Source organism: Mirounga angustirostris, unplaced genomic scaffold, assembly GCF_029215605.1.
Source record: "Mirounga angustirostris isolate CCGP_5_RB_7025 unplaced genomic scaffold, mMirAng1.0.hap1 SCAF_11, whole genome shotgun sequence".
NCBI classification, from domain to species: Eukaryota; Metazoa; Chordata; class Mammalia; order Carnivora; family Phocidae; genus Mirounga; species Mirounga angustirostris.
The window spans coordinates 126,507,223-126,532,519 of NW_026991719.1; the positions used below are offsets into that span (position 1 = coordinate 126,507,223).

Below are 25,297 nucleotides of genomic sequence, written 5' to 3' on the forward strand. Positions count from 1 at the left end.
GAATTTGCTTCCTGATCTTCTGAAAATTAACTTGCTATGATCTCAGTGATTTTGTAAATAACTCACTTCCCACGGAGCAGGGAGCCCGATGCGGGGCTCGATCCCAGGACCCTGGGATCATGACTTGAGTTGAAGGCAGACGCTTAACGACTGAGCCACCCAGGTGCCCCTGTTCTGGTCTTTAATTTTGCTTTGCATTAACAGACTCTGATCTGAAGATTCAAATTTGTTTGATTATTATTGTTATTTTATCCCAAAGTTTTTCCTATTGTTTTGTTTGACCACAGGCCCAATATTGTACAGCACAGCTCTAGAACTTATTCATCTTGCAACTCCCCTTTCTCTTTCAGTCTCTCTCTATATAAAGTCTTCTCCTGGATCAAGGCTCCATTTCTAATTTTTAAAATTTTATTTTACCTCTCGTAAATGATATCACTTTCTACTCTGGGCTCAGTTTAATCTGGTTTTCTAACTCACTAATTTGGTTTTCTAAAGTCTCCATCCTGCTATTCAGTGCCTCTGTTTGTTTTTAATATGAGTGTTCACATTTTTATTTCCAGTGTAAAAATACAGATCTCGAAGGCATTTGTTTGTATGTGCCAAGATTTTATTTAGTTATTGAGGAAATCAGCAGGAAGACAAAAGGCCTGGGTCCAAGAGCATTTGAGAAAGAGAGATGTATATAGTCAATAGGAAAAGAATGCCAAAACAAGGTCATTAAGTTAGACATAAGAGTGACTAAACTTTTACAGGAAATAAAACCATATCACCTTTGGGGTTAACTTTTCTACCAGGCTATTAAGAAAAACAATTTATTGATTTCTGTAAATTAACCTCTGGCCTTACAATCTTACAGAATTATGACCCTTTGTACCTTCATCGTTGTGGTTTGTGCTACATTCCCCCAAAGGGTCGGATCAGCGTCAAGCAGGATTATTAGAAAATGCTCTAGCTTGTGGAAAAAAAGCATTTATTTTCTTACTTCTTCTGAGATTGTAATACATTTTTCTCTTATACTAGGAACTCCTGTTTTTAAATTGCTCTGGATTGCCAACTTTGGATGCTTCCTCCAGCTGCTCTATGGTTTATCCTTGCCTCTAGCCCCCTTTGCCATCTAGGAAATGTTTGTGGAGTCATAGTGAGGGGGGCAAGCAGGTGTAAGAAGCAGGTGGAGGCGCGTCCTGCATGGCGGGCGGGGTGCACTAGAGGTCTTTTCGCTCTGCTTTCGCCAGCTCAGTGGTCTTCTGACTCCTTGAAACTCCAACTATGTAATTGGGACTCTAGTTTCCCGTCACGGTATAGAATTTCCCCTGCTTCATTTTTGCTGTGTTTCAGCAGGAAATTAGCTGAGGGAGGGAGTAAAATGAGTGTATCACCAGAATTATACAGGTGAAGCTCCTATCCCAGACAGCCATGGATTTTCCTTGTTTCTCTGTGGGAATATTAAAAATATGCTCTTTAGAAATCTATTATGATTATTACCTTTCTTGGTCACCACAAATTTCAAGGGGACATTGTCATTTTGCTTCTGTGATCCTAACCTATTATTTTACTTGTTGATTAGAATTAAGACCAAATGGCTTTATTTGTACATCCTTCTGAGATTAAATTGAACTCTTTAAAGCCATTCGCTCCTTTAAAACTCTGATGAAATCTTTGGACACTGTTGTATATAATGTCAGGGAATTGGGGGGGGACGGTTCTTGAATCCCACCTGTGAGTCTCAGTTTAAAAACACGAGTTTTTGAGGGAAGAGTATGACCAACTAAGATAATTGTATCTATCTATAAGGAGGCAAAAATAGACTTTATGTACTGGTTCTTACATTATCTACATTTTGCAGATTGTGAAGATGACTTGCCTTTGGCTTCAAGGCTGTGGTGATATGATCCCCAAACATGTTTTGCTCCATGCTTCACCAGGATAAGAAACAAATGAGGGTTTTATTTTAAATGTATGAAGCCTAATCTGAAATGCTTACATCATGAATATCTTCTGCCAGCTTTAAACACACTGTTTTTCTACAAAAGAGGAAGTGGTGGCTGTGTGAGAGACCTAATTTGTCAGGAGGAGAATGCTTTCCAGATGAGTTTTCTCCTTTCCTCATTACATGGGAAGGAAAAGCCAATCTGGGAGCAGTTGCAGCAAATGGTGAAGAGTTCAGCTGAATGCAACGCTCCCAGGAAACGCAGGATTAATGACAGTTGATTTGGGAGGCTCAGGGCAGTGTCTGCTAGGACCGTGTAGTCTAACCACATAGAAAAGTCAGGGCGCCACGGGCATCGTGGGGCAGGAAATAACCTGGAGGCTGGGCTCGGAGGCAGAAGACAAGTCTGAGGGGTGCTGGACCCTCAGGACAGCTGCTGTGCCTCACAGCCCAGAACCTCCAGCCTCAGGGCAATCTGGCGTGCCCAGCTCTGGGGGTAAATTCGGAGGAAGCGAGTCAGTAGTGGCGGGTCTAGAGAGTTCACCACAGGTGTGAACGAGTCTTGATTTCCCTGAAAAACCTGAAAGAAGAAAGATAGCATTTATTAGTTGTCTGACAGGAAGAACGTTACAATGTTTGTCCCCCTTCCCCCCGCGCCATTGGCCTCCTACTGTGTCAGCCGCAAACCCATACCTCCGCCCCCAACATGGCCCTCCGCCTCACTAGCATCTATCGCAGGGCCCATTGCAATGCACAGACGTTTTTCCACTCCCCATTGACTAGTCCATGCTTCCAGGAGTCCCGGACTGAACCGGGGGGTTGGGGGGTGACTGGATGACTCTGCATCCTATGCATCGGCCTGGGAAAGTGACATCTAGAATTAAGAGCTCCTGGCTAGCCTGCTGTGGAGGCCTTTGCTCCAGCTAGGCCTTATATCTGGAATGTTCTCACCCACTTGCCAAAATCTTAGTGAAATTGAATGTTTTGTGCGAGGTTACACCCCACGTCTGCCTGCTGAGCCGGGTGGAGGGGGGAGTCAGACTTTTGCCCAGGAAAGGGCACAATAAGCACTCACTAAATGGTATCTACAGTCCAACCAACGTGACTTGCTTTCATACGTTGGTTTCACACCTCTTGGTACTAACTTTAGGATAATAACAAAAGCAACACAATGTCAGTCAGCTCCATGAGGGTCAGAGACCTTGGTCACATAGAATATATAGTATAATGTATATACATGGCAAATACACTATAAACATTTGTTAAAGTTTGTGTGTTTGATGAAACTCTTGAGAAACATTAAAGTCCCTGTTCTGGGATTTTTTGACAAATGTTTACGGTATATTTGGAGGCTTGTACGTCTTCTGTTAGACTTATTCCTTGCTTTGTCCCCTCAAGTTTTAATTTTAAAATGTTACCAACCTCAAGATATTGAAAGAATAATGCAATGAACACTTAAATCCTTCACCTAGATTCAGTAATTGTTAACATATCATCTATTTCTCTACACACATGCTTACACACACACACACACATTTTCTGAACTACTTGAAAGGAAGTTGTAAACCTCATGTCATTTTGCTCCTAACTACTTCAGCATGTCAAACCTAAAAATAGGGTATTTATAACCACAGAATAACATTTTCATATCCCCCAAGGTAATATTGATATAATATAGCCTAGTATTCTAAAATTTCCAGTTATCAGTATGATACCCTTTATACAATTTTTCCAATCCAGAATCTAATAAAAACCACACATCACATTTACTTATCATATCTCTTTAAATCACCTTTAATCTAGAACAGACTCCTAGTATCTGGACTTTTTTTGTCCTTCATGACATGGACATTTTTAAAAGTGTAGGACTATTGTGTTGTAGAGCCCACGTTCTAAATTTGTCTGTTTTCTCATTATTAGATTTTGGTTAAATATTTTTTTAACATCGATTGATTGATTGATTTTAGAGACAGAGAGAGAGAGCGAGCACACCCAAGCGGGAGGAGCAGAGGGAATCTCACACGGGACTGCATCTCACAACCCTGAGATCAAGTCCTCAGCCTATACCCAAGAGTCTGACGCTTAACCAACTGCGCCACCCAGGTGCCCCTTGGTTAAATATTTTTAGTGAGAAAACCCAGTGCATGATGTGTCCTTCCCATTACATCACATCAGGGGACACATGATGCTAGTTTGTCCCATAAATTGATGATGCAAAGTGTGATCACATGGTAAAGGTGGTGCCCACCAGATCACTCTGTTCTAAAGGTGATCATTTCCCTTCCCGAACAATCTGTGGGGTGATACTTTGAGACCATGTAAATATTCCCCATCAAGCTTTCATCCAATGGTTTCAGCATTCATTAAAGTTCCCTACAAGTATTAAATAGTATATTGATGAATGCAAATTGATTTCCTAATTTTCTCATTTCTTCTACATTTCTTAGCTGGAATTCTTCTATGGAGAAAAGCTCCTCCTCCCCCTTTATATTTTAAGCTATGATTCTGGACTCCTGGATTCTTTCTTTATCGTATGTATTATAATCCATTACCATCATTATTCTTTTTGATGCTCAAATTGTCTCAAATTTGGCCAGCAGGAACCCCTTCAATCCAGCTCTTGTGTCCTTTTTATAAGACCCCATTAGTGTTTGTGCATTCTGGCACACCAAGATGTTCCAAGATTACCTGGCAGTTTCTTTGCTCCAGCTTTGGAATCAGTAATTTTTCTAAGGATCCCAGCTTCGGGGCGCCTGGGTGGCTCAGTTGGTTAAGCGACTGCCTTCGGCTCAGGTCATGATCCTGGAGTCCCGGGATTGAGTCCCAGGATCGAGTCCCACATCGGGCTCCCTGCTTGACAGGGAGTCTGTTTCTCCCTCTGACCCTCCTCTCTCTCTCAAATAAATAAATAAAATATTTAATAAATAAATAAATAAATAAATAAATAAATAAATAAATAAATAAGGATCCCAGCTTCCTTTTACTGGGAAGTGGTATCTAGAGACAAAGAATGCTCTGGGTTCAATGAAGCTCTGCTCCAGGCCGAGGCTCCTGTTCCATGTGTCTTCTCAGGTTGGACATTTTTATCTCATGGCAGAGGCACAAGAGACTGAGTCAAACATACACATTTAAAGTTTCTGTTCGGACTCACATTCCATTGGTCAAAATGAGTACTATTGCCAAGCCCAAAGTCAATGGAGTTTTCAAGGAAGTAGGCAGTGAAAAATCAAGAACAATAACACATTTTACCTCGTTTGCTGTTTTCTGTTCATTTAGAAATTCTTTATAATTTCTTGTTCCAGAAATAACAGATGATTTTATGTAGGCAGGGATAAGAAAGTTGGGTGGAGTATTAGGTTTATTAGTCCAGGAGCACCCTCCACTGTTGATAAAGTGAAGTGCAATTTCTTTAATAGATGGGACAGAAAGGGGCTCGCGTCTTGTGATGTTTTTGCTTTTAATAGGACACTTGATTTCCACTAGTTGATTTCTGTTCTTGTTCATCACCAAGCCTCCAACAGATATATCGCCCTTCACCAGAAACAGTGTCACCTCTAGTCCTACATACTTTCAATCCCTTTCCTTTTGGTTCCAGAAGCCAATGCTCTGATCCACAGGTCTTGAGTATTAGTATTTCTTCACTCAGGGTGGGAATTTCTCTTTCCAGAAGTGATTTTGTTTTCTACCACTGACCTTTTCTCTTTTTTTTTGCACAGTCTCTCCTAGACTCTCCAGAGTGAGCTCTGGAGCTAGCTCAGCTGGCTCTGCATGTTTATTTTCTACTTACTTGTAAATAGAAACTTATAGTATTCTTTGTATTCTAGCTATTCTGTAGGTGAGTTATGGGTGGTTTTATGCAATTAAAAATATATATTCATAGCACTGGTGAAGAAAGATTTATTTCTTCCTTTCCAATTTAGATGCCTTTTATTTCTTTCTCTTGACTAATTTCTCTGGTTATAACTTCCAGTAACATGTTGAATAGAAGTGGCAAAAGTGCTAGTCCTTGTTTGTTTTGTGAAAATTAATAAAAGGAAACCTCCTTTAGAATGGAGTCAGGAGGCCAGCAGGGTGAGCTCTCACACCTTACCACTTATCTTCAATTGAAAATCCAACAAAAGGATACCATTTTCTTTACTACTTTACTACCAGAGCAGGAGGGAGGAAGGTTCACCCCTCCTCCACCCTCATCCCTGCAACAGCCCAGCCAATAAGAGACAGTCACAACTCAGCCAATGAGAAACCACTACACTTCCAACTTCCAGTTTATTCCAATGGACTTTTTGTTTATAACAGCTCCTCCCAACTCCCCCCTTTCCTGTATTAAAAGGGTGTGCCTCTCTTTTGTTCTGTAGACTTGCCTATGGTTCGGCCCCAGCTTGCTTGTTCCAGATTGGAATTCTCTGCTATTCCAAAAAAATCCATTTTTGCAGGTAAAATAACTGGCAGTTTTCTTTTTAAAGTGAACATTTTGCCATTTCTCCACTGTATTTTCCCTTTCATTCTGGGATTCCAGTTATGTAATTTCCTTTTATATGTCTTGTCTTCTGTGCTCCATCCTAGGTAATTTCTTCAGCTATATCTTCCTATTGACTAAATTCTCTTTGGCTGTGTCTAATCTGCTATTAAGTCTTTTTTTTTTTTTTAAGATTTTATTTATTTGACAGAGAGAGACACAGTTAGAGAGGCAACACAAGCAGGGGGAGTGGGAGAGAGATAAGCAGGCTTCCCACCGAGCAGGGAGCCTGATGCGGGGCTGGATCCCAGGACCCTGGAATCATGACCTGAGCCGAAGGCAGACGCTTAACGACTGAGCCACCCAGGCGCCCCTAAGTCTTTCTTTGATTTTCAAGCTTCAACAACTATGTTTTTCATTTCTTTTTTTTTTTCAAAGATTTTATTTATTTATTTGACAGCGCGAGCGAGTGAGAGAGCACAAGCAGGAGGAGCAGTAGGTAGAGGGAAAGGAGAAACAGGCTCTCTGCTGAGCAAGGAGCCCGATGCAGGACTCGATCCAGGACCCCAGGACCATGACCCAAGCCAATGGCAGATGCTTAACCGGCTGAGCCACCCAGGCACCCCTATGTTTTTCATTTCTAAAAGTACTTTTGTTTTCCCAAAACCGCCTAATAATTTTGGATAATTTGTCATTTATTTTTATGTTTTCATAGTTCATCAATTTCTGATGTTTTTCGATACTAACTCTGTATTGATTGTTCTTGCTCACTTGTTTTTTTAAATTTAATTTCATTAATTTTTTTAAAGTAGGCTCCACACCCGGGACGCCTGGGTGGCTCAGTCGGTGGAGCGTCTGCCTTCGGCTCAGGTCATGATCCCAGGGTCCTGGGATTGAGTCCCCGTGTCAGGCTCTCTGCTCAGTGGGGAGTCTGCTTCTCCCTCTCCCACTCCCCCTGCTTGTGCTTTCTCTCTCTCAAATAAATAAATAAAATCTTTAAAAAAGTAGGCTCCACACCCAATGTGGGGGCTTGAACTCATGACCCTGAGATCAAGAGTCATATGCTTTACCAACTGAGCCAGCCAGGAGCCCCTCTGCTCACTTGAAGTCAAGTTGGTTTGTTGTCTTGCATGTTTGCTAATATTTATGATCTTATCATTTAAGGATATGGGAATCTTGGGGACCTAAACTGGGAGTGCTTTCTTCTGAGTGGACTTCCAGATGCCAGGAGGTGCTACTAACCTGCAACTACTTTAGCTCCCTTCTGGGGTTCATTACCTAATGCGTTCAGTTTTCCTTGCATTTTGCTCAAAGCTTAGTCTCCTAATAACACTAATATAAGCATTTTCCTTTAGGAAAGGTCATCCATTTTACATTTTCTCATATTTTACCTCTGTTTGCTATGATTTCAGCTCATTATTTTCAAATAAAAGCTCATGGGGTTTTATTTGGGGACTGGAGAGTCCCCTTTCCTTACCGAGTGTAACAATGCATTAAGAAGTATGCACCTCAGGATGGCCCGCACTATGGAACCAGTGGCAAAGAAGATCTTTAAAGGAGTTTTAGTTGTTGAACTCTTGGGCGTTTTTGGAGCATATTTTTTGTTTAATAAGATGAATGCAAGCCAAGATTTCAGGCAAACAATGAGCAAGAAATTTCCCTTCATCTTGGAAGTTTATTACAAATCCATTGAACAGTCTGGAATGTACGGAGTCAGAGAGCACGATCAAGAAAAATGGCTGGGGCGCCTGGGTGGCTCAGTCGTTAAGCGTCTGCCTTTGGCTCAGGTCATGATCCCAGGGTCCTAGGATCGAGCCCCGCATGGGGCTCCCTGCTCAGCGGGAAGCCTGCTTCTCCCTCTCCCACTCCCCCTCGGCTTATGTTCCCTCTCTCGCTGTGTCTCTCTCTGTCAAATAAATAAATTAAATCTTTAAAAAAAAAAAAAGAAAAATGGCTGAATAGCAAAAATTAGGACCAGTCATCACGTTCAGCCTCCCATCTAAGCTGTTTGAGACCTTTGTGGGGGAGAAGAAAGATGAGCACACCACATTGCAGACTCCTGGCCCCACAGAACAAAACAGGAACTTCTGGTCTGCCATGGCTCACAGTCATTTCCCATCCACTATGCAAATCCCCTGCTTTTGTTTGTTGCTTTCCTTTGGCATTTATTATTAAAGACTACTGCTTAACAAATAAAAGACTAGGAGAAGGAAGGAAAAAAAAAAAGGTATGTACTATAGAGTGCCTGGGTGGCTCAGTTAGTGAAGTGTCTGCCTTCGGCTTAGGTCATGATCCCTGGGTCCTGGGATCGTTGGGCTCCCTGCTCAGTGGGGAGTCTGCTTCTCCCTCCCTCTGCTCTTGTGCTCTTGCCTGCTCTCTCTCCCTCTCAAATAAATAAATAAAATCTTTAAAAAAAAAGAAGTATGTACTATAAGTGAGATAGCCTTCTTATCGTGATAATATATACATAACGTATAATTTACCATTTTGATCAGTTTTAAGTGTACGATTCAGTGGCATTAAATAGATTCACAATGTTGTACAAGCATCACCACCATCCATCTCCAGAATTCTTCATCTTGCAAAACTGAAACTCTATGCATTAGACAGTAACTCTCCATTATCCTCTCCCCAAGTCTTCGGTAACCTCTGTTCTACTTTCAGTCTCCATGAACTTGCCTATTCCAGGTACCTCATTATAATTGTTAATTCTGTGTGCCAACTTGCCTAGGTCAGGAGGTACCCAGATATTTGGTCAAACACTATTCTGGGTGTGTCTGTGAGGATGTTTTTGGGTAAGATTAACATTCAAGTGGTAGAGTGAATAAAGCAGATTTTCTTCCAAACCTTTGAAAGCCTGAAGAGAATAAAAAGGCTGACCTTCCTCTGAATAAGAACTCTTCCTGCCTGACTGCCTTTGAACTGGGACATTGGCTTTTCCAGCTTTGGGGCTCAAACTGAATTACTGGCCCTTCCTAAGTCTTGAGCCTGCTGGCCTTCAGCCTGGAATTTACACCATCAGCTACCTTGGTTCTCAGGCTTTTGGACTCGGACCGGAACTAGACCATTGGTACTCCTGGGTCTCCAGCTTGCTGGTTCACCCTGCAGATCTTGGGACTTGTCAGTCTTCATAATCACGAGCCAGTTCCTTACAATAATCTCTTTATACACACACAAACATACATAGGTGTGCATGCACACACACATTCTATTGGATCTGTTTCTCTGGAGAAGCCTCTCTAATACACTCATATAAATGGTCCTTTTATGTCTGGCTTATTTCTGGACACCACATTTCCCATGCCCCACCATGGGGTGTGGCCTATTTCATTTAACATAATGCATTCAAGGTTCATCCATATGGTAGCATGTATCAGAGATATACCCTTTAAAAAATGGGAATATCCTCTAGCATACATATTATCTATACTCTGGTCCACTGAACTGCCAGAAGCAGAAGTCTAACCCAGCATTGGAGGATCAGGGAATTCTTCCTGGAGAAGATGTTTATCTGAGACTTAAAGAATGAGCCAAGTAAAAGGGGCAGTGCTAAGTACCTAGGAAAGAATTGTTCTAGGTAGAATAAACAGTATGTAAACAGGTAGAATGTAAAAGCCTGGTATGAGAAAGAACATGCTATTTTTAGGGACCTGAGAGTTTCTTAGTATGCGGGGGGGGGGGGGGAGCTTAGAGAGCAAAGGAGATTGGTAAGGGCCACACCATGGTTAATTCTTGATGAAAAAGAAAGACCATAGAGATGAACTATTCATTCTCTCATTACTCATGGGATAGCAAGACTTTTGTCATGTCCTCTAATTAGCATAATTTGTTGACTTATCCAGCAAACCCACATCAAGAAGGAAGATTGTCTGGGTCCCATATGTTAAAGATCAACGAGGCTTGGGACTCTAAGTTGCTGATGAGGATACAGACATCTTTAAACATCTGGCAAGTAACTCATTCTTCTTCAGCCCTCTGATTCTTGCCATCATCCTGGATGACATCAACATCCCTGGGGATAATCAACTTTTGGCTCTACTCTGCTCTTTCCTGGGATTGTATGTCCTTGCTTGGAGTCACTGTGTCCTCCCAAAATGTCTTTCATGGTGTCCTATTACTATAGAGACTCAATAAAATTTATCTTGAAAGTTTGATCTTATATCAACCTTGCTATGTTTCTAAATGTCAAGCCCTAGGAGAGCTCTTGTGCCTTTCGCATGAGACCAGCATACCTTTACTTTGCCATTGTGAAGAAAAAGAGTCCAGTCGTGGCCATCTTGACTACTGCTGATGAGGAACTCCTTCACATACATGCTGGTAAGGAGCGATTTTACCCCCTGCGTGGTTATTCCTGTGACTCTCATTATCTTCTGTAAGTCCACTTGCAGCCATTCTTTTGGATTATTTGCCTGGGGAAGTCAGTTAGACTGGTATCCTTTTGCTTACTATTTGCTCCCAGAAATCCCCACATCCTTTCTTCACCATGTCATAGCACGTGTCACTCTGCATCTTAATGGTCTCTTTGTCAGTCTCCCTTATTAGACTCTAAGCAACTTCATTGCCGAAATTTTTCATGATTCGTCCCTGTATCCGTCTGCCATTCAATAGGTGCTCAGTAAATGTTGGCTAAATGAATATAGAGCCGTATATAGATGGGCTAGAGTATTACAAGTTCGGCAATGTGTTATACAAGCTGTTTTGCTTAAAGTAAGCCCCTTGGAGGAGCAGAGACCATTGACTGCATTCATCACCAAAAGCTATTCAGTGATTGAAAATCACAAATTCACTGGTTCTGGAAAAACAACTGTGCCCAATGAACTTTCCTTTGAGGCACCGAGAAACTACTTCAGCTACTGCAAGTCCTTCACAGACATCTGCCCAGGATTGCATATAGAGATTCTGCTTCTAGGAGGTTCAGTTAGGGATTATTTCCCCCCACAAATGCTGTGTGAGATCACATGGCACATCCACTAGACATCTGCAGGGATTTTTCCCCCCAGAGGCAACCACCCTTGACACTTTTTTGGGAACAGTCAGGTGACAGAAATGCCTCTAAAGAAACAGTCAAGGACCTTCCCTATTCTTTCCCAACCTGTACTCCCTCCTCTGCATCAGTTAAATGGCAAATTTGTTGCCTCTTACCTGAGGTCTCCAGGCGTTAGTCCTCCCCTGGAGGTGTAATCGGGCTTGTGAAGGAGACCAAGTGGCAAACATACTGTTTAAGTAGGATGAGGCAGTAATCTGGGCATCCGATATTGCTTTATTCTCCATCCCCAGTGGCATGCTGCAACCTCAGAGAAATGAAAGGGATGTAATCGTCAGGAGAATATGCACCCACAGGGCAACTGTCATCCTGACGTCATTTCTCAGGCATTGACTTCGGCACCGATTCTTTTACTGTTAACCTGACCTGCCCCTCATTTTTGGGTCAGCCCTTCTCAGTTCTGTTTGACTTTGATTTGCCTTGTTAATAGTACCTTGGGAGGTGCTGCCCCTAGGAATCCCATGTTTCGAATGACCAAGTCCTGGGTTTGCTCAGGACTGGGCTGGTTTTAGCATTAATAGTTTTGTGCCCAGCGAAATCCCCCTACTGTTCAGAACACTAGGACAGTTAGTCATCCTCCCCAGTGTTGGGAGAGGGAAGGACACATGATGACTTGGCACTTACTGTTTAAATCACAGCCCATCAGCTCCATGCGAAGAGTGCTGCGGATGCTGTAATGTGTTGGGTGCAAACGGATGTACCGAGCAATAATTGGAGGGTTAAAAATATTGTGTTTTATCCCAGATGAATCCACATTGCCAAAGAAGACCTGTAGGGAGGAATTAGCAAGTGGAGACAGTAAAAAGCAATTGCTCCCAATCATATCTGCCTCCTAATCTTGCTTTGTGCGTTTCTCAACAGCATTCAACACACACAAATAAAGCCATTCTAGCTAGACAGATGTGAGAATGGAATACATGAAGGAGAGAAACACCTGGAAGAAGAATGGAACAAGGGAGATTAAGTCTGGGCAGGTGAAGTGGTCTTCTATTTTGGGGTCCTGTAAAAGGCTCATCAAAGTTGAGGAAGCCACTTAGGGCCTTGCTAATCCTGCAGTATCAGCATCACCTGGGAGCAATTAGAAATACCGTATCTTGGGCTCTATTCCGGATCTACTGAATCAGAAATCGAAGTTTGAGAAGCACCAGCTTAGGCCAGAGTCAGCTGTGAAAGTCTGCCTCACTTACTGGCCTCAGAATAATCTTCCAAGAATGTGGGCTGTGTGTGTGTGTGTGTGTGTGTGCATGAACTGTGAGGCTTTAATTAATAATTCCTTGTGTATGAATTCGAGACACATGGTAACATCCATCATGTGGGGTTTAAGACCTTGACAAGTCTAGGTTCCAGAGGAAAGTGCACAGCATATTTAAAGGAAAAGGAACACAGTTTGAGAAATATGATAGTAACGCCTATTCAAAAGGCCTAGATTTAAACCATGGCACATAGTATAAGGAAAGTTGAAAAAAGTTTTTTTAAAGATTTTATTTATTTATTGGAGAGAGACAGACAAAGTGAGAGAAGGAACACAAGCTGGGGGAGTGGGAGAGGGAGAAGCAGGCTTCCCACCAAGCAGGGAGCCCGATGCGGGGCTTGGTCCCAGAACCCTGGGATCATGACCTGAGCCGAAGGCAGATGCTTAACGACTGAGCCACCCAGGTGCCCTGGAAAGTTGAAAATTATCTTTTACAAAACACCTGGGATTTGTATCTGCTTGAATACACTAAAATAGGAATCAGTGTAAGTCTGTTATATAATCACACAGCAGAGTAATAGTATTATGGGGAATTTTCTAAGAAATTGTTTTGCCGGGGCGCCTGGGTGGCTCAGTCAGTTAAGCGACTGCCTTCAGTTCAGGTCATGATCACAGGGTCTCGGGATCGAGTCCCACAGCGGGCTCCCTGCTCAGCGGGGAGCCTGCTTCTTCCTCTCACTCTGCCCCCCACCCCACTCATTCTCTCTCTTTCATATAATAAACAAAAAATCTTTGAAACAAGAATATAGAGGGGTGCCTGGGTGGCTCATTTGGTTAAGTGTCTGCCTTTGGTTCAGGTCATGATCTGGAGTCCCAGGATCGAGCCCCGTGTTGGGCTCCATGCTCAGTGGGGAGTCTGCTTCTCCCTCTCCCTCTGCTCCTCCCCCCACTCGTGTTCTCTCTCTCACTTGCTCACACTCACTTTCTCAAATAAATAAATAAAATCTCTAAAAAAAAGAATATAGGAGCACCTGGGTGGCTCAGTTGGTTAAGCATCTGCCTTCTGTTCAGGTCATGATCTCAAGGTCCTGGGAATGAGCCCCGTGTTGGGCTCCCTGCACAGTGGGGAGTCTGCTTCTCCCTCTCCCTCTGATACTCCTCCCTGCTTGTGCTCTCCCTCTGTCTCAAATAAATAAAGAAAATCTTAAAAAAAAAAGAATATAGATGCAGAAATCCTCAAATAATTTTAGCAAACTGAATCCAGCAGCACATTATAAATATTACATTTCATGTCCAAATAGGAATTCTCCCAGGAATACAAAGATGCTTCAACATAAGAAAATTATTTAACATTAAATTAATAAAACAAAGTTGAAAAAACCCACATGATCCTCTCAATTGATGCAGAAAAAGCATTGAGCAAAACCCAATTTTTCCTGACAAAAAACAACAGCAAACTAGGAATAGAACGGGAATTACCAAACATAATAAAGGGCATTTATGAAATACCCATAGCTAATGTCATACTCAATGGTGGAAGACTGAAAGCTTTTCTCCTAACATCAGGAACAAGACAAGAATTCTTGCTTTCACTGCTTCTATTCAGGATTGTAATGGAAATCCTAGCCAGAGCAATGACACAAGAAAAAGAAATAAAAGGCTTCTAAATTGGAAATGAAGAAGGAAAACTATCTCTATTCTCAGATGACATAATCTTACATACAAAAAATCCTAAACAATACACAAAACACATAGAGTTAATAAGTGAATTCAACAAAGTAGCAGGATATGAGATCAACACACAAAAATCAGTTGTGTTTCTATATAGTAGCAGTGAAAAAATCTAAAATGAAATTGACAGTTCTATTTTTTTAAAGATTTTATTTATTTATTTGAAAGAGAGCATCAGCAGCGGGGAGGGGCAGAGGGAGAAGCAGATCCCTGATGAGCAGGGAGCCTGATGGGGGACTCAACTCTAGGACCCTGAGATCATGACCTGAGCCAAAGGCAGACACTTGACTGACTGAGCCACCCAGACACCCCCAACAATTCTATTTAAAATATCATCAAATGGATGGGGCACCTGGGTGGCTCAGTCATTAAGCATCTGCCTTCGGCTCAGGTCGTGATCCCAGGGTCCTGGGATCGAGCCCCGCATCGGGCTCCCTGCTCCGCGGGAAGCCTGCTTCTCCCTCCCCCACTCCCCCTGCTTGTGTTCCCTCACTGTGTCTCTCTCTGTCAAATAAATAAATAAAATCTTTAAAAAAAAAAAAAGAATAAAACAATGAGGAATAAATTTAACAAAAGATGTGCAAGAGTTGTATTTGCTGAAAGGAGAACATTGCTGAAAGAAATTAAAGAGGACCTAAATAAATGGAAAGTCATCCTGTTTCAGTAAATTGAACATTTAATATTGTTAAGATGGCCATAGTCCCCAAGGCAATATAGAGATTCAATACAACCCCCATCAAAATCTCAGTGACTTGTTTTGCAGAAATGTTAAAGCCAATCCTAAATGCATATGGAACTGCAAGGGACACAGAGAGCCAAAACAATCTGGAAAAAGAAGAACAAAGTTGGAGGACCCACACTTCCCAATTTCCAAGCAATCCCCAAAACGGCATAATGGTGGCATAACGGTAGACATGTAGGTCAATGTTTTGGAATTTAGAGTGAGAAATAAATTCACAGATTTATGAATAGCTGATACTGAACAAGGGTGGTCAGGCCATTCAATGTAGGAATGAGCAATCTCTTCAAGGAACGGAGCTGGGAAAACTGAGTATCGACAGACAAAAGAAAGAATGTGGAGTCCAGTCTGAAACCGTGTCTGAAAGTGAACTCCAAAACTGGATCACAAACCTAAATGTAAGCAAGGAAACCATGAAACCCTTGGAATAAACCATAGATGTAAATCCTGGTGGATTTGACTATGCAGTGTTTCCTTAAATATGGCAGCAAAAGCACAGCTACAAGAAAGGGAGGAGGAGAAGAGGAAGGAGGAGGGATGGAGGAGGAGGAGAAAAACAAAACCGCACCCCATCCAAACCAAAAACATTTGTGCATCAAAGGACTCTCCCTAGAGACTCTGTTACGCAACAGTTCCTTACATATGGTAGCAAAAGCATGGCCACAAAAGGAGGAGGACCTGTGTAGAAAGTGAAAGGCCAACCTCCCCGTCCCCAGGATGGGAGAAGCATTTGCAAATCATGTAGGTGATAAGGGCGTATTTTTCAGAATGCATCAAGAATGCTTAGAACTCAACAACGAAGAGGTGAACAGCGCGGTTCAACAGTGGGCAAAGGACTTGAGCAGACAAGGCGAACAAGGCAGTTAAACAAGGGGCAAAGGACTCGAGCAGCCATTCCTCCGAAGCGCATGTACGAATGGCCAAGAGGCACGTGAAAAGCTGCTCAACATCGTTATAGCCGTTAGGGACGTGCAGGTCAAAACCACCCGCAGGGGCGCCTGGGTGGCTCAGTCGGTTGAACGTTTGGACTCTGGACCTCGGCTCAGGTCATGCATGATCTCAGGGTTGTGAGATCCAGCCCCACGTCAGGCTCCACGGTGGGCTCTGCACCGGGCACGGAGCCTGCTTAAGATTCTCCTCTCTCTCTCTCTCTCTCCCGCCTCCCTCTGCCCCTCCCCCCCCCCCCGTCTCCCTCTCTAAGAAAAAGTCACCATGAGATAGCACCTCACACCCAGTAGGATGGCTCTTCTAGGCACAAGAGAAACAAAGCAAGTGGGAAATGACAAGTTTGGGCGAGGGTGTGGAAGAACTGGGACCCTCGCCCAGTGCTACTGGGATTGGAAAGTGGCACAGCTGCCGTGGGAATCCGTTGGGCAGCTCCTCAGTAAGGTACACATAGAATGACCATAGGAAGGACCCCGCAATCCCACTCCTGGATCTATACCCGAAGGCATTGGGAACAGGCGCTCCGACAGAACCCTGTGTACGGGAACGTCCACCGCAGCGCTCTTCCTGCCCATCCGCCCCAAGGTGGAAAGCACCGCAAGGCCCGTCCACTGACGGACGGGATGCACGACGCGTGGTCTATCCATGGCCGGGGGATATTATTCGGCCGTCGAAAGACACGAAGTGCTGATTCAGGCTACCACGTGGAGGAGCCCTCATGAAAACATGGGTGCTGAGCGAAAGCAGCGCGACCCCCAAAGCCACCTATTGGTCTTACGATCCCATCTCTAGGTAAGTCTCCCGAAGAGGCAAACCTCTGTGGGCCGGAAGCAGATGAGTGGTCGCCTGGGGGCTACGGGGGGGTGGGGTGGGGGAGGGGGGTGGGGTGGGGAGGGACGGAGGTGCCGTGGGGGGAGTGACTGCCTGACAGGTGCAGGGGTCTCTTTTTGGGGTGGTGCCCACGTTTTGGAACTAGAGAGTCGTGTTGCTCGCCCGACACCTCGAGCGTCTGTCTGCTCGGTACCACCGGACCCTCCACGACTGTTTTTTTTTTTTTTTTTCCTTTTCTGTACAACGTCCCCGTGGGGCGGGAAAGTGAGCATTCCCTCCAAGAGAGGTTGCAGGGGGGCCGGGTGAGCAGGGGGCTCCTGCGTTTTGGAACTAGAGAGTCGTGTTGCTCGCCCGACACCTCGAGCGTCTGCTCGGTACCACCGGACCCTCCACGACTGGTTGTTTTTTTTTTTTCTTTTCTGTACAACGTCCCCGTGGGGCGGGAAAGTGAGCATTCCCTCCAGGAGAGGTTGCAGGGGGGCAGGGCGAGCAGGCTCCTGCCGGCGCCGTTTCTTGGCAGGCCCAGGCTCCCAGCAGGGGCTGATGGGAAAGCAGTGACCTCACCGGATCTACGTGTCACGAAGTGTGTCCCCGGACCAATGAAGGGGGTCGGTCCGTGGTCGCTAGGAGACGGCGGCTCAGGGGCCCAACGACCGGCTGGTTGGAGACGTTGGGCCCAGCTGGCGCACCGCACCGCACCGCACCGCACCGCAGAGCTAGACCCGTCGGAGAAAGCGCAGTCAAGGCCCAGCATGCCGGGGAAAAGGAGCCGTCGAGGGTCGTCCAGGAGCCAGAGGCGGACCCGCTCCCGCACTGCCCGAGCCGAGCTGTCGTTCTCCGTGAGCCACATGGAGCGCCTGCTGAGGGAGGGCCACTACGCGCGGCGCCTGGGCTCGTCCGCACCCGTCTTCCTAGCGGCCGTCATCCAGTACCTGACGGCCACGGTCCTGGAGCTGGCAGGCAACGAGGCCCGGAACAGCGGCAGGAGGCGCATCACCCCGGAGCTCGTGGACATGGCCGTCCACAACAACGCGCTGCTCAGCGGCTTCTTCGGGGCTACGACCATCTCCCAGGTGGCCCCGGCCTGGGAGTAGCTGCCCAACGTGAGCCGGGGTCTCGGGCCCCGGCCGGCCAGTCCGGCCTGCTCACCGCTGGGGCAGCCCCGGCCCGGCTGGTGCCTCGGGCAAAGTCCTTGACGGTCCAGAAAAGTGGGGCAAGGAACCCCTTTTGGTCCAAGCAATAAAAGCGAGCGAAAGAAAGAACCCCGTGTGTGTGCTTCAGTCGCTTTGTGTGGGACGTGGTTGGGGGACGTCCCTCTCCCTGGAGGGACGGGGCGGGGGTCGCGGGTGCTGGCGGCGTCTGGCTGCGGCGCGGGGAGGGGCCCGGCTCGCGGAGGACAGAGAGGAGACGGGGCGGGGGTCGCGGGTGCTGGCGGCGTGTGGCGGCCGTGCGGGGAGGGGCCCGGCTCGGGGAGGACAGAGAGGAGACGGGGCGGGGGTCGCGGGTGCTGGCGGCGTGTGGCGGCCGTGCGGGGAGGGGCCCGGCTCGGGGAGGACAGAGAAGGGACGGGGCGGGGGTCGCGGGTGCTGGCGGCGTCTGGCTGTGGCGCGGGGAGGGGCCCGGCTCGGGGAGGACAGAGAGGAGACGGGGCGGGGGTCGCGGGTGCTGGCGGCGTGTGGCGGCCGTGCGGGGAGGGGCCCGGCTCGGGGAGGACAGAGAAGGGACGGGGCGGGGGTCGCGGGTGCTGGCGGCGTCTGGCTGCGGCGCGGGGAGGGGCCCGGCTCGGGGAGGACAGAGAAGAGACGGGGCGGGGGTCGCGGGTGCTGGCGGCGTGTGGCGGCCGTGCGGGGAGGGGCCCGGCTCGGGGAGGACAGAGAAGGGACGGGGCGGGGGTCGCGGGTGCTGGCGGCGTGTGGCGGCCGTGCGGGGAGGGGTCCGGCTCGGGGAGGACAGAGAAGAGCCGTTTCTCTCGGGGACTGTGCAGGGGGTGGCCCTGGGTGGGAGAGGCTGGCTGCGGTGGGGAGGGGGGTGAGGCCGGGGCACAGAAGATCGCCCCCCCCGCCCCCCCCCCCCCCGCCTTCCCCGCCTTGGCTCTGAGCACGTCAGAGCCCGGGACGGTCCCGGGAAGGATGGTGTTCCTCGGGCTGGAGCTCAAAGGCCATGTGACCGTGGCGTCGGCAAGGGGTGAACACGTGCAATGGCAACCCGGGTGCGGGACGGAGGGGTGGACAGACCTGTCGGCCTGGGCTCTAGTGGGGCAGGGGCTTTGGAAGGTTGAGGACGGACTGGGTGGCTGGCCATCATGACACGTGCAAACTTGGCTTTAGGGCCACGCGGGATCGCGAGCTGAGCTTTCCTCGGGTTCCGGTTACAGACGCTAGGAGACGCCTGTAAGTAGCAACCTGGGTAACCAGGCTGTGTCGCCCGGCAACGGCGGGCACCCGGCCAGGCCCCGCCCCAGGACCCACGATTTCCGTAGACAACGGGCGCCCCGCGAGGTCTCCGGCCGCCGATCCCGCGCGTTTGCCTATCCCCCAGCGCCCCGGCGCGCGCGGGCTCCGCGAGCGCGCGCGGCCGCGCCGCCAGCCCGAGCCGGCGGGACGCAGGGCACGTCGCGCCCGGGCGCCGCCACGTCCGACGGTCTGCGTCAGCGCGAGGGCGGCGAACATGGCGTCGTCCGCCGCCGGCCTGGGTGGCGGTGCGGGCCCCGGGTCCGAGGCCGGGGATTTCCTGGCCCGCTACCGCCAGGTGTCCAGCAAGCTGAAGAAGCGGTTCCTGCGGAAGCCGAACGTGGCGGAGGCGGGCGAGCAGTTTGGCCAGTTGGGCCGCGAGCTGCGTGCCCAGGAGTGCCTGCCCTACGCGGCCTGGTGCCAGCTGGCGGTGGCGCGCTGCCAGCAGGCGCTCTTCCACGGGCCTGGGGAGGCGCTGGCGCTGACCGAGGCCGCCCGCCTCTTCCTGCGGCAGGAGCGCGACGCGCGCCAGCGACTCGTCTGCCCGGCAGCCTACGGGGAGCCGCTGCAAGCCGCGGCCAGCGCTCTGGGCGCCGCCGTGCGCCTGCACCTCGAGTTGGGCCAGCCGGCCGCCGCCGCCGCCCTCTGCCTCGAGCTGGCCGCCGCCCTGCGCGACCTGGGCCAGCCGGCCGCCGCCGCCGGCCACTTCCAGCGCGCCGCGCAGCTGCAGCTCCCGCAGCTGCCGCTGGCCGCGCTGCAGTCTCTTGGCGACGCCGCCTCCTGCCAGCTGCTGGCGCGCGACTACAGCGGTGCCCTGGCGGTCTTCACGCGCATGCAGCGCCTGGCGCGGGAGCACGGCAGCCACCCGGTGCAGCCGCCGCCGCCGCCGCCGCTCCCGCCGCCGCCGCCGCCGCCGCCGCCAGGGCAGCAGGTGGGCCCCGGCGCGGCCCCGGCCCTGCCCGCCGCGCTGCTCCCTCCGAGCGCCGGCTCTACGGCCGGCGCGCCCTCTCCCGCCGCGCTGGGAGCCTTCTCGGACGTGTTGGTCCGCTGCGAGGTGTCCCGCGTGTTGCTGCTGCTGCTACTGCAGCCACCGCCCGCCAAGCTCCTGCCGGAGCATGCCCACACCCTGGAGAAGTACTCCTGGGAGGCCTTCGACAGCCACGGGCAGGAGAGCGGTGGCCAGCTTCCCGAGGAGCTGTTCCTGCTGCTCCAGTCCTTGGTCATGGCCACCCACGAAAAGGACACAGAAGCCGTCAAGTCGCTGCAAGTGGAGATGTGGCCACTGTTGAGTGCTGAGCAGAACCACCTCCTTCACCTCGTCCTGCAAGAAACCGTCTCCCCCTCGGGGCAGGGCATCTGACGAATCCCCTTAGCGAACTGACTTTTGGCTTGTGACAGAACTTCGTGCACCTCCCCTGGCGCTTGGGGCGGAGGGGGGCGGGCGGCGGAATAAAAGACGTGAATCCTGGCAGTTCTGCCTTTGTTTATCTTACTCCTCTTGCCTCCGTAGGAACTTAGCTGACCGGAACTTACCTGTATCCCAAAAACTTACTTCCATGACGGTGGGAGGGAAACAGCAGCAACGTTGATAGAATCAGTGGAGGACACGGCTCTCTTCCCCAAAACTGCCCACGTTCAAGTAAGAGCCCCCTTTAGCCCTTACCTCTTCTTCCACCCGCTCCCCGCCCCCCACATCTTTGTTGCAAAGTGAGGATTTGATTTTGCACAGCTCTGAGTACTTAAGCTGCATGATCTGATTTCTTGGCATAGATCAGTGTCTGTCCACGTGACCGCCCAAGTTCTCCTTTGTTCCATCCGCCCCATACACGTTCGTGGGAATGATCTGATTACATACACCATTGTGGCTACAGCCCTAAGTCCATAATAAAGCCATTCTGATGCTCCTAACCTGTGGTTTAGCTTTCCTTCCATCTACAACATGGGAACAGCTTCTCTGCCTATCAGGAAGCAGAGAGTAGAAAAACAGATGGTTGTCTTTCAGGTCCATGATGTAGTCACTCATCTGAAACCGACAGCCCAGGACTCAGGCTCTGCCACGCAGTGAAGCTACAGAGATCCTTTGCGTTGTGGACCTTACTCAGCTGCAGTGCAAATGTGTCCGGTGCAAGGGAGGGGGCGTGTTCTAATGCCAATGTGTCTGATGTGCCTTGGAATTCACAGTTCTGGTTCTAGGTTCCATTCTGAGAGGTATGCCTCGTCCGCGTGACGGCTTTTATTTTGTGGTAGGGAGCTCTCTGCCACTCTTACTTAACTCAAATATGTAAAATCAGCATGGTTCTCTGGTACTGTGCGGTCATACATATGCTAGACGGTGTCTCTGTTCCCCAAGAGCAGGAAAGCATCCCATTTCAAAATACTACATTTACAAGGCTTTTTGGTCCAAATGTTACATGAAATGTTACGAACTGGGCGTTTTTAAATTCGATTTTATTCTCTTTACGGTTAGGGTTAGGGTTAGTATGCATCCTCTAGGCTGAAGTTGTATACAGTACTGATCTTTTGGGGTGAGATTTAAGGACACGGCTCAGCAGTAGATTTCTGTTTTGCCTTTAGTGTGTGGTGGGGGGGTGGCGTGGGGAGGGGGGTGTGTGGAGGGTTGTCACCGTGAGTCAAGTGCCTCAAAATGGGTGGGATTTTTAGGGTCATCTTTACTACCTCTATTTCAACAGTGTGGAAGCAGTAGGTAAGGGAATATAAGAGAGGCCCATCTGAGACAGAATCAGCCACCATTCCTGTGCTCTCACTTGGCTGCCTGGAAGGGTCTTTCAGAGCCCTAAAAGCTCAGTCTAACTTATTGAAAAAGTGGGTAGGGTGTCAGACATGTGAAAAGATGCTCAGCAGCATTCATCATCAGGGAAATGCAAGCCAAAACCGCCACGAGAGATCCCCTCACATCTGTCAGAAAGGCTAAAATAAAAAACACAGGAAACAACAAGTGTTGGCGAGGATGTGGAGAAAAAGGTACCCTCGTGCACTGTTGGTGGGAATGCACGTGCCGGCTGGTGTGGCTGCTGTGGAAAACACTATGGAGGTACCTCAAAAAATTAAAAATAGAATTACCATATGATCAAGTAATTCCACTACTGGGTATTTACCCAAAGAAAACCCAACTAATTCAAAGAGATAGATGAACCCCTATGTTTATTGCAGCATTATTTACAATAGCCAAATTATGGAAGCAGCCCGAGTGTCCATCCATAGATGAATGGATAAAGAACACACACAAACACACACAAATTGGAATATTTCTGAGCCATAGAAAAGAATGAAATCTTGCCATGTGCAACACGGATGGATCTAGAAGCTATAAGGCTATATAATGCTAATAAGTCAGAGAAAGACAAATGGCATATGATTTTACTCATGTGGAGTTTAAGAAACAAAGGATGAGAGAAAACAGACAAAAAACCATACTTTCAACTCTAGAGAAAAACTGATGGTTACCAGAGGGGAGGTGGGTGGGGGGATGGGTGAAATAGGTGAAGGGGATTAAGAGTGCACTTACTGTGATGAGCACGGAGTAATGTATAGAAGTGTGGAGTCACTAATATAACACTGTACCTTAATTATACTGGAATTAAAAAAGTGGTTAGGGTGCATGGTCCTTTGTGGTTTTGCTTCTCTTAGTATACTCCTCTCAACCTGGGCTACAGGCCTGGCCAGCTGCCTTACTGTCTTATTGATGAGGGAGCAAAAGGCGTGCTGAGGGCAAAGCACAAGCTAATACCTTGCATCCACCCCCCCCCCACCAGGTGGGAAAGGTGTGACATTCCTCAGGCACTCCTGGCTGCCCAAGAGCAAAGGAAGAGGAAAAACAAATGGTTAACTGATAGAGATCACAGTCATGCATGACATGAATCTCCCATCAGTTTTGCAACTGTCTTAATGACTTATAAGAAAAAAAGCAATCTTGGGGCACCTGGATGGCTCAGTCATTAAGTGTCTGCCTGCCTTCGGCTCAGGTCATGATCCCAGGGCCTTGGGATCAAGCCCCACTTCCGGGCTCTCTGCTCCTCTGCTCCTCGGGGAGCCTGCTTCTTCCTCTCCTCTGCCTGCCGCTCCCCCTGCTTGTGCCCATGCGCTCTCTCTTTCTCTCCCTCCCAAATAAATAAAATATTTAAAATAAAAAATGAAAAAAAGCAATCTTATCAATAGCTAGACCTCCAGAAACCTATAGACTCAATTTCCTGGGACCCTAATGTCACCCTCCCCTCCACAGGATAGGAAATCTTATATAATCAGTCACTCCTCACAACCCCAGTGCAGCTCTTTTTGCCCACAGGTCCCTGTCCCTGTGCTATAATAAAACCACCCTTTTTTGCACTGACAAATTCTTTGGGAATTCTTTCTTGGCCATTGGCTCCCGAACCGCACTTCAAACCACATCATTACGACAAGAATGCTTAGGAGTTATGATATATGACTGTGACAGTATTTGGATTTGGGCTTAAGGGAAAGCCTCCTCAGGCCTGGTCTAAATGCCTTGCATTGAGGAAGTGAGTGTGTGTGTGTGTGTGTGTGTGTGTACGGGGGAGAGATTACCAGAGACCTTGGTGTTGGGTATACCAGTATAATCTTAGAAAACATCAAGGTTGTTTTTCATTTGCCATTGGCTCATTTATATATCTGCCTCAGAAACTTCATAGCATAGATAGCTGGGCCAAGGCCAGATTTCAGCGATTTTCCCAGACTTTGACAAAATCACTTGGTAATTATCAACTTAATGTCAAAACAACACTGATTTCTAACATGACCCAAAAATGAATATTTTTAAAGGACATTAAAAATAGTTTTCTTTTTAACCTGAAAACCAGAGAGAGAGAGCCACATCACTGAAATGGTCACTGATAAAATTAACATTTGCATTATTATAGACTATTGAGAATGGTGGCAGTGGTCCTTAAGGCTCCCCTCTCCCTCTTTATGGGGGACATCTGTGATGGGAAATATTGCTGATGAAAAATATTTTGTGTGTGAATGAAATAAATATATAAAAACATTTGAGAATCGCTACACTGGAGGATGATGACTAAGACAGAAATCTCCACATTAGGCACACTCTGGGGTGGAAGGGTTCTGGTTAATGGTAACTGCCTAGGCATCTCTCCTGCCATTACACTGGACCAGCAGCCTGCAAACTTTTTCTGTAAGGGACCAGATGGAGATATTTTAGTTTTCTCAGGCCACAAGTGATCCCTGTTGCATAATCTTTGTTTTGCAACTTTAAACCTGTAAAAATCATTCTTAACTCACAATCCACACAAAAGCAGGTGGTGGTCCAAACCCATAGACGGGCTCTAGCTTACCCATCCCATTTACTAGAACCCGGAACATAGTAGTTACTCAGTAGCTGTTTGTTAGATGAATGACCTTCATGAGAGTAATTAATAACTCTTTTATCATATCGAATGAGAAAGACTGAAAATAAATCAACTAGTCATTCAACTCCAGGTTCTAGGAAACAAAAAATAAAGCCAAAAGAAAGTAAAAGAGAATTTTTAAAGTTTTGAACAGAAATTAATGCATTAGAAAACAGCTTCAGGGGCACCTGGGTGGCTTAGTCAGTTAAGCACCTGACTCTTGGTTTCGGCTCAGGTCATGATCTCGGGGTCACGGGATCAAGACCCAATCAGTGCTCTGTGCTCAGCACTCAGCACAGAGTGTGCTTTAGAGTCTCTCTCCCTCTCCTTCCTGCTCATGCTCTCAATCTCTCCAAAAAATAAAAATAAAAATAAAATCTTTAAAAAACAAACAACTTCAAATCCATGTTTGATTTTAAGACCAAGAGTTGATTCTTTGAAAATCCAATAGAATAGACAAACACCCACTCTGGTGAAGAAAGAAATATGTGTGTATGTAGATGTGGTTCTATGGCATATATGCAAGGAGACAGAACTCGAATGTATACATTCACAGCAATTAGCTACGGGTCATAGAAAATGAGAATAACAGTATTCGGAT

At 47.5% G+C, this 25,297-nt stretch overlaps 4 protein-coding genes across 15 annotated transcripts in view; 3 read left to right on the forward strand and 1 right to left on the reverse strand.

The window, feature by feature from the left end:
• Positions 1-953: 953 nt before the first annotated feature.
• The window catches only part of F8 (coagulation factor VIII), a 139,216-nt gene continuing 114,872 nt past the window's right edge, over positions 954-25,297 (reverse strand). For 7 of the 9 annotated variants that reach the window (XM_054509701.2, XM_064574776.1, XM_064574774.1 and 4 more), the window contains 4 exons: positions 12,052-12,196; positions 11,526-11,674; positions 10,616-10,792; positions 954-2,507 (listed from right to left, as the gene is read on the reverse strand). In XM_054509701.2, coding sequence (XP_054365676.1) covers positions 2,352-2,507; positions 10,616-10,792; positions 11,526-11,674; positions 12,052-12,196 — 627 coding nt within the window. In that variant the 3' untranslated portion in view covers positions 954-2,351. Of the gene's footprint in view, positions 2,508-10,615; positions 10,793-11,525; positions 11,675-12,051; positions 12,197-22,038; positions 22,244-25,297 lie in introns of those variants that run through there. The other 2 variants (XM_045884589.3, XM_045884596.3) reach the window with 2 other exon arrangements.
• LOC123843261 (protein CEBPZOS-like) lies at positions 7,222-9,992 on the forward strand. The gene has a single exon (XM_064574783.1). The coding sequence runs from the start codon at positions 7,820-7,822 to the stop codon at positions 8,189-8,191; it is 372 nt and encodes a 123-aa protein (XP_064430853.1). The 5' UTR covers positions 7,222-7,819; the 3' UTR covers positions 8,192-9,992.
• LOC135361977 (histone H2A-Bbd type 2/3) lies at positions 10,572-18,121 on the forward strand. 4 transcript variants are annotated; one of them, XM_064574779.1, is made up of 4 exons: positions 10,574-10,700; positions 12,289-12,401; positions 15,114-16,826; positions 17,314-18,121. In XM_064574779.1, the coding sequence occupies exons 3-4, from the start codon at positions 16,753-16,755 to the stop codon at positions 17,957-17,959; spliced, it is 720 nt and encodes a 239-aa protein (XP_064430849.1). In that variant the 5' UTR covers positions 10,574-10,700; positions 12,289-12,401; positions 15,114-16,752; the 3' UTR covers positions 17,960-18,121. The 4 variants fall into 4 exon arrangements, with proteins under 4 accessions (XP_064430848.1, XP_064430851.1, XP_064430849.1 ...); XM_064574778.1 differs by lacking the exon at positions 12,289-12,401 and having other exon boundaries at positions 10,572-10,700; XM_064574781.1 differs by lacking the exon at positions 12,289-12,401 and having other exon boundaries at positions 10,572-10,700; positions 17,386-18,121.
• On the forward strand, positions 19,396-20,783 carry F8A1 (coagulation factor VIII associated 1). Its single transcript, XM_045871814.3, has one exon. It carries the CDS (start codon positions 19,533-19,535, stop codon positions 20,673-20,675), a length of 1,143 nt encoding a protein of 380 aa, XP_045727770.1. The 5' UTR covers positions 19,396-19,532; the 3' UTR covers positions 20,676-20,783.

Bases quoted from the DNA above. Each gene is read 5' to 3' on its own strand.
- LOC123843261 (XM_064574783.1), top strand. From the start codon at position 7,820: ATGGGGTTTTATTTGGGGACTGGAGAGTCCCCTTTCCTTACCGAGTGT.
- LOC135361977 (XM_064574778.1), top strand. From the start codon at position 16,753: ATGAAAACATGGGTGCTGAGCGAAAGCAGCGCGACCCCCAAAGCCACC. The intron at 16,827-17,313 runs GTAAGTCTCCCG...GGGGCGGGAAAG, and splicing joins TCTTACGATCCCATCTCTAG to TGAGCATTCCCTCCAGGAGA.
- F8A1 (XM_045871814.3), top strand. From the start codon at position 19,533: ATGGCGTCGTCCGCCGCCGGCCTGGGTGGCGGTGCGGGCCCCGGGTCC.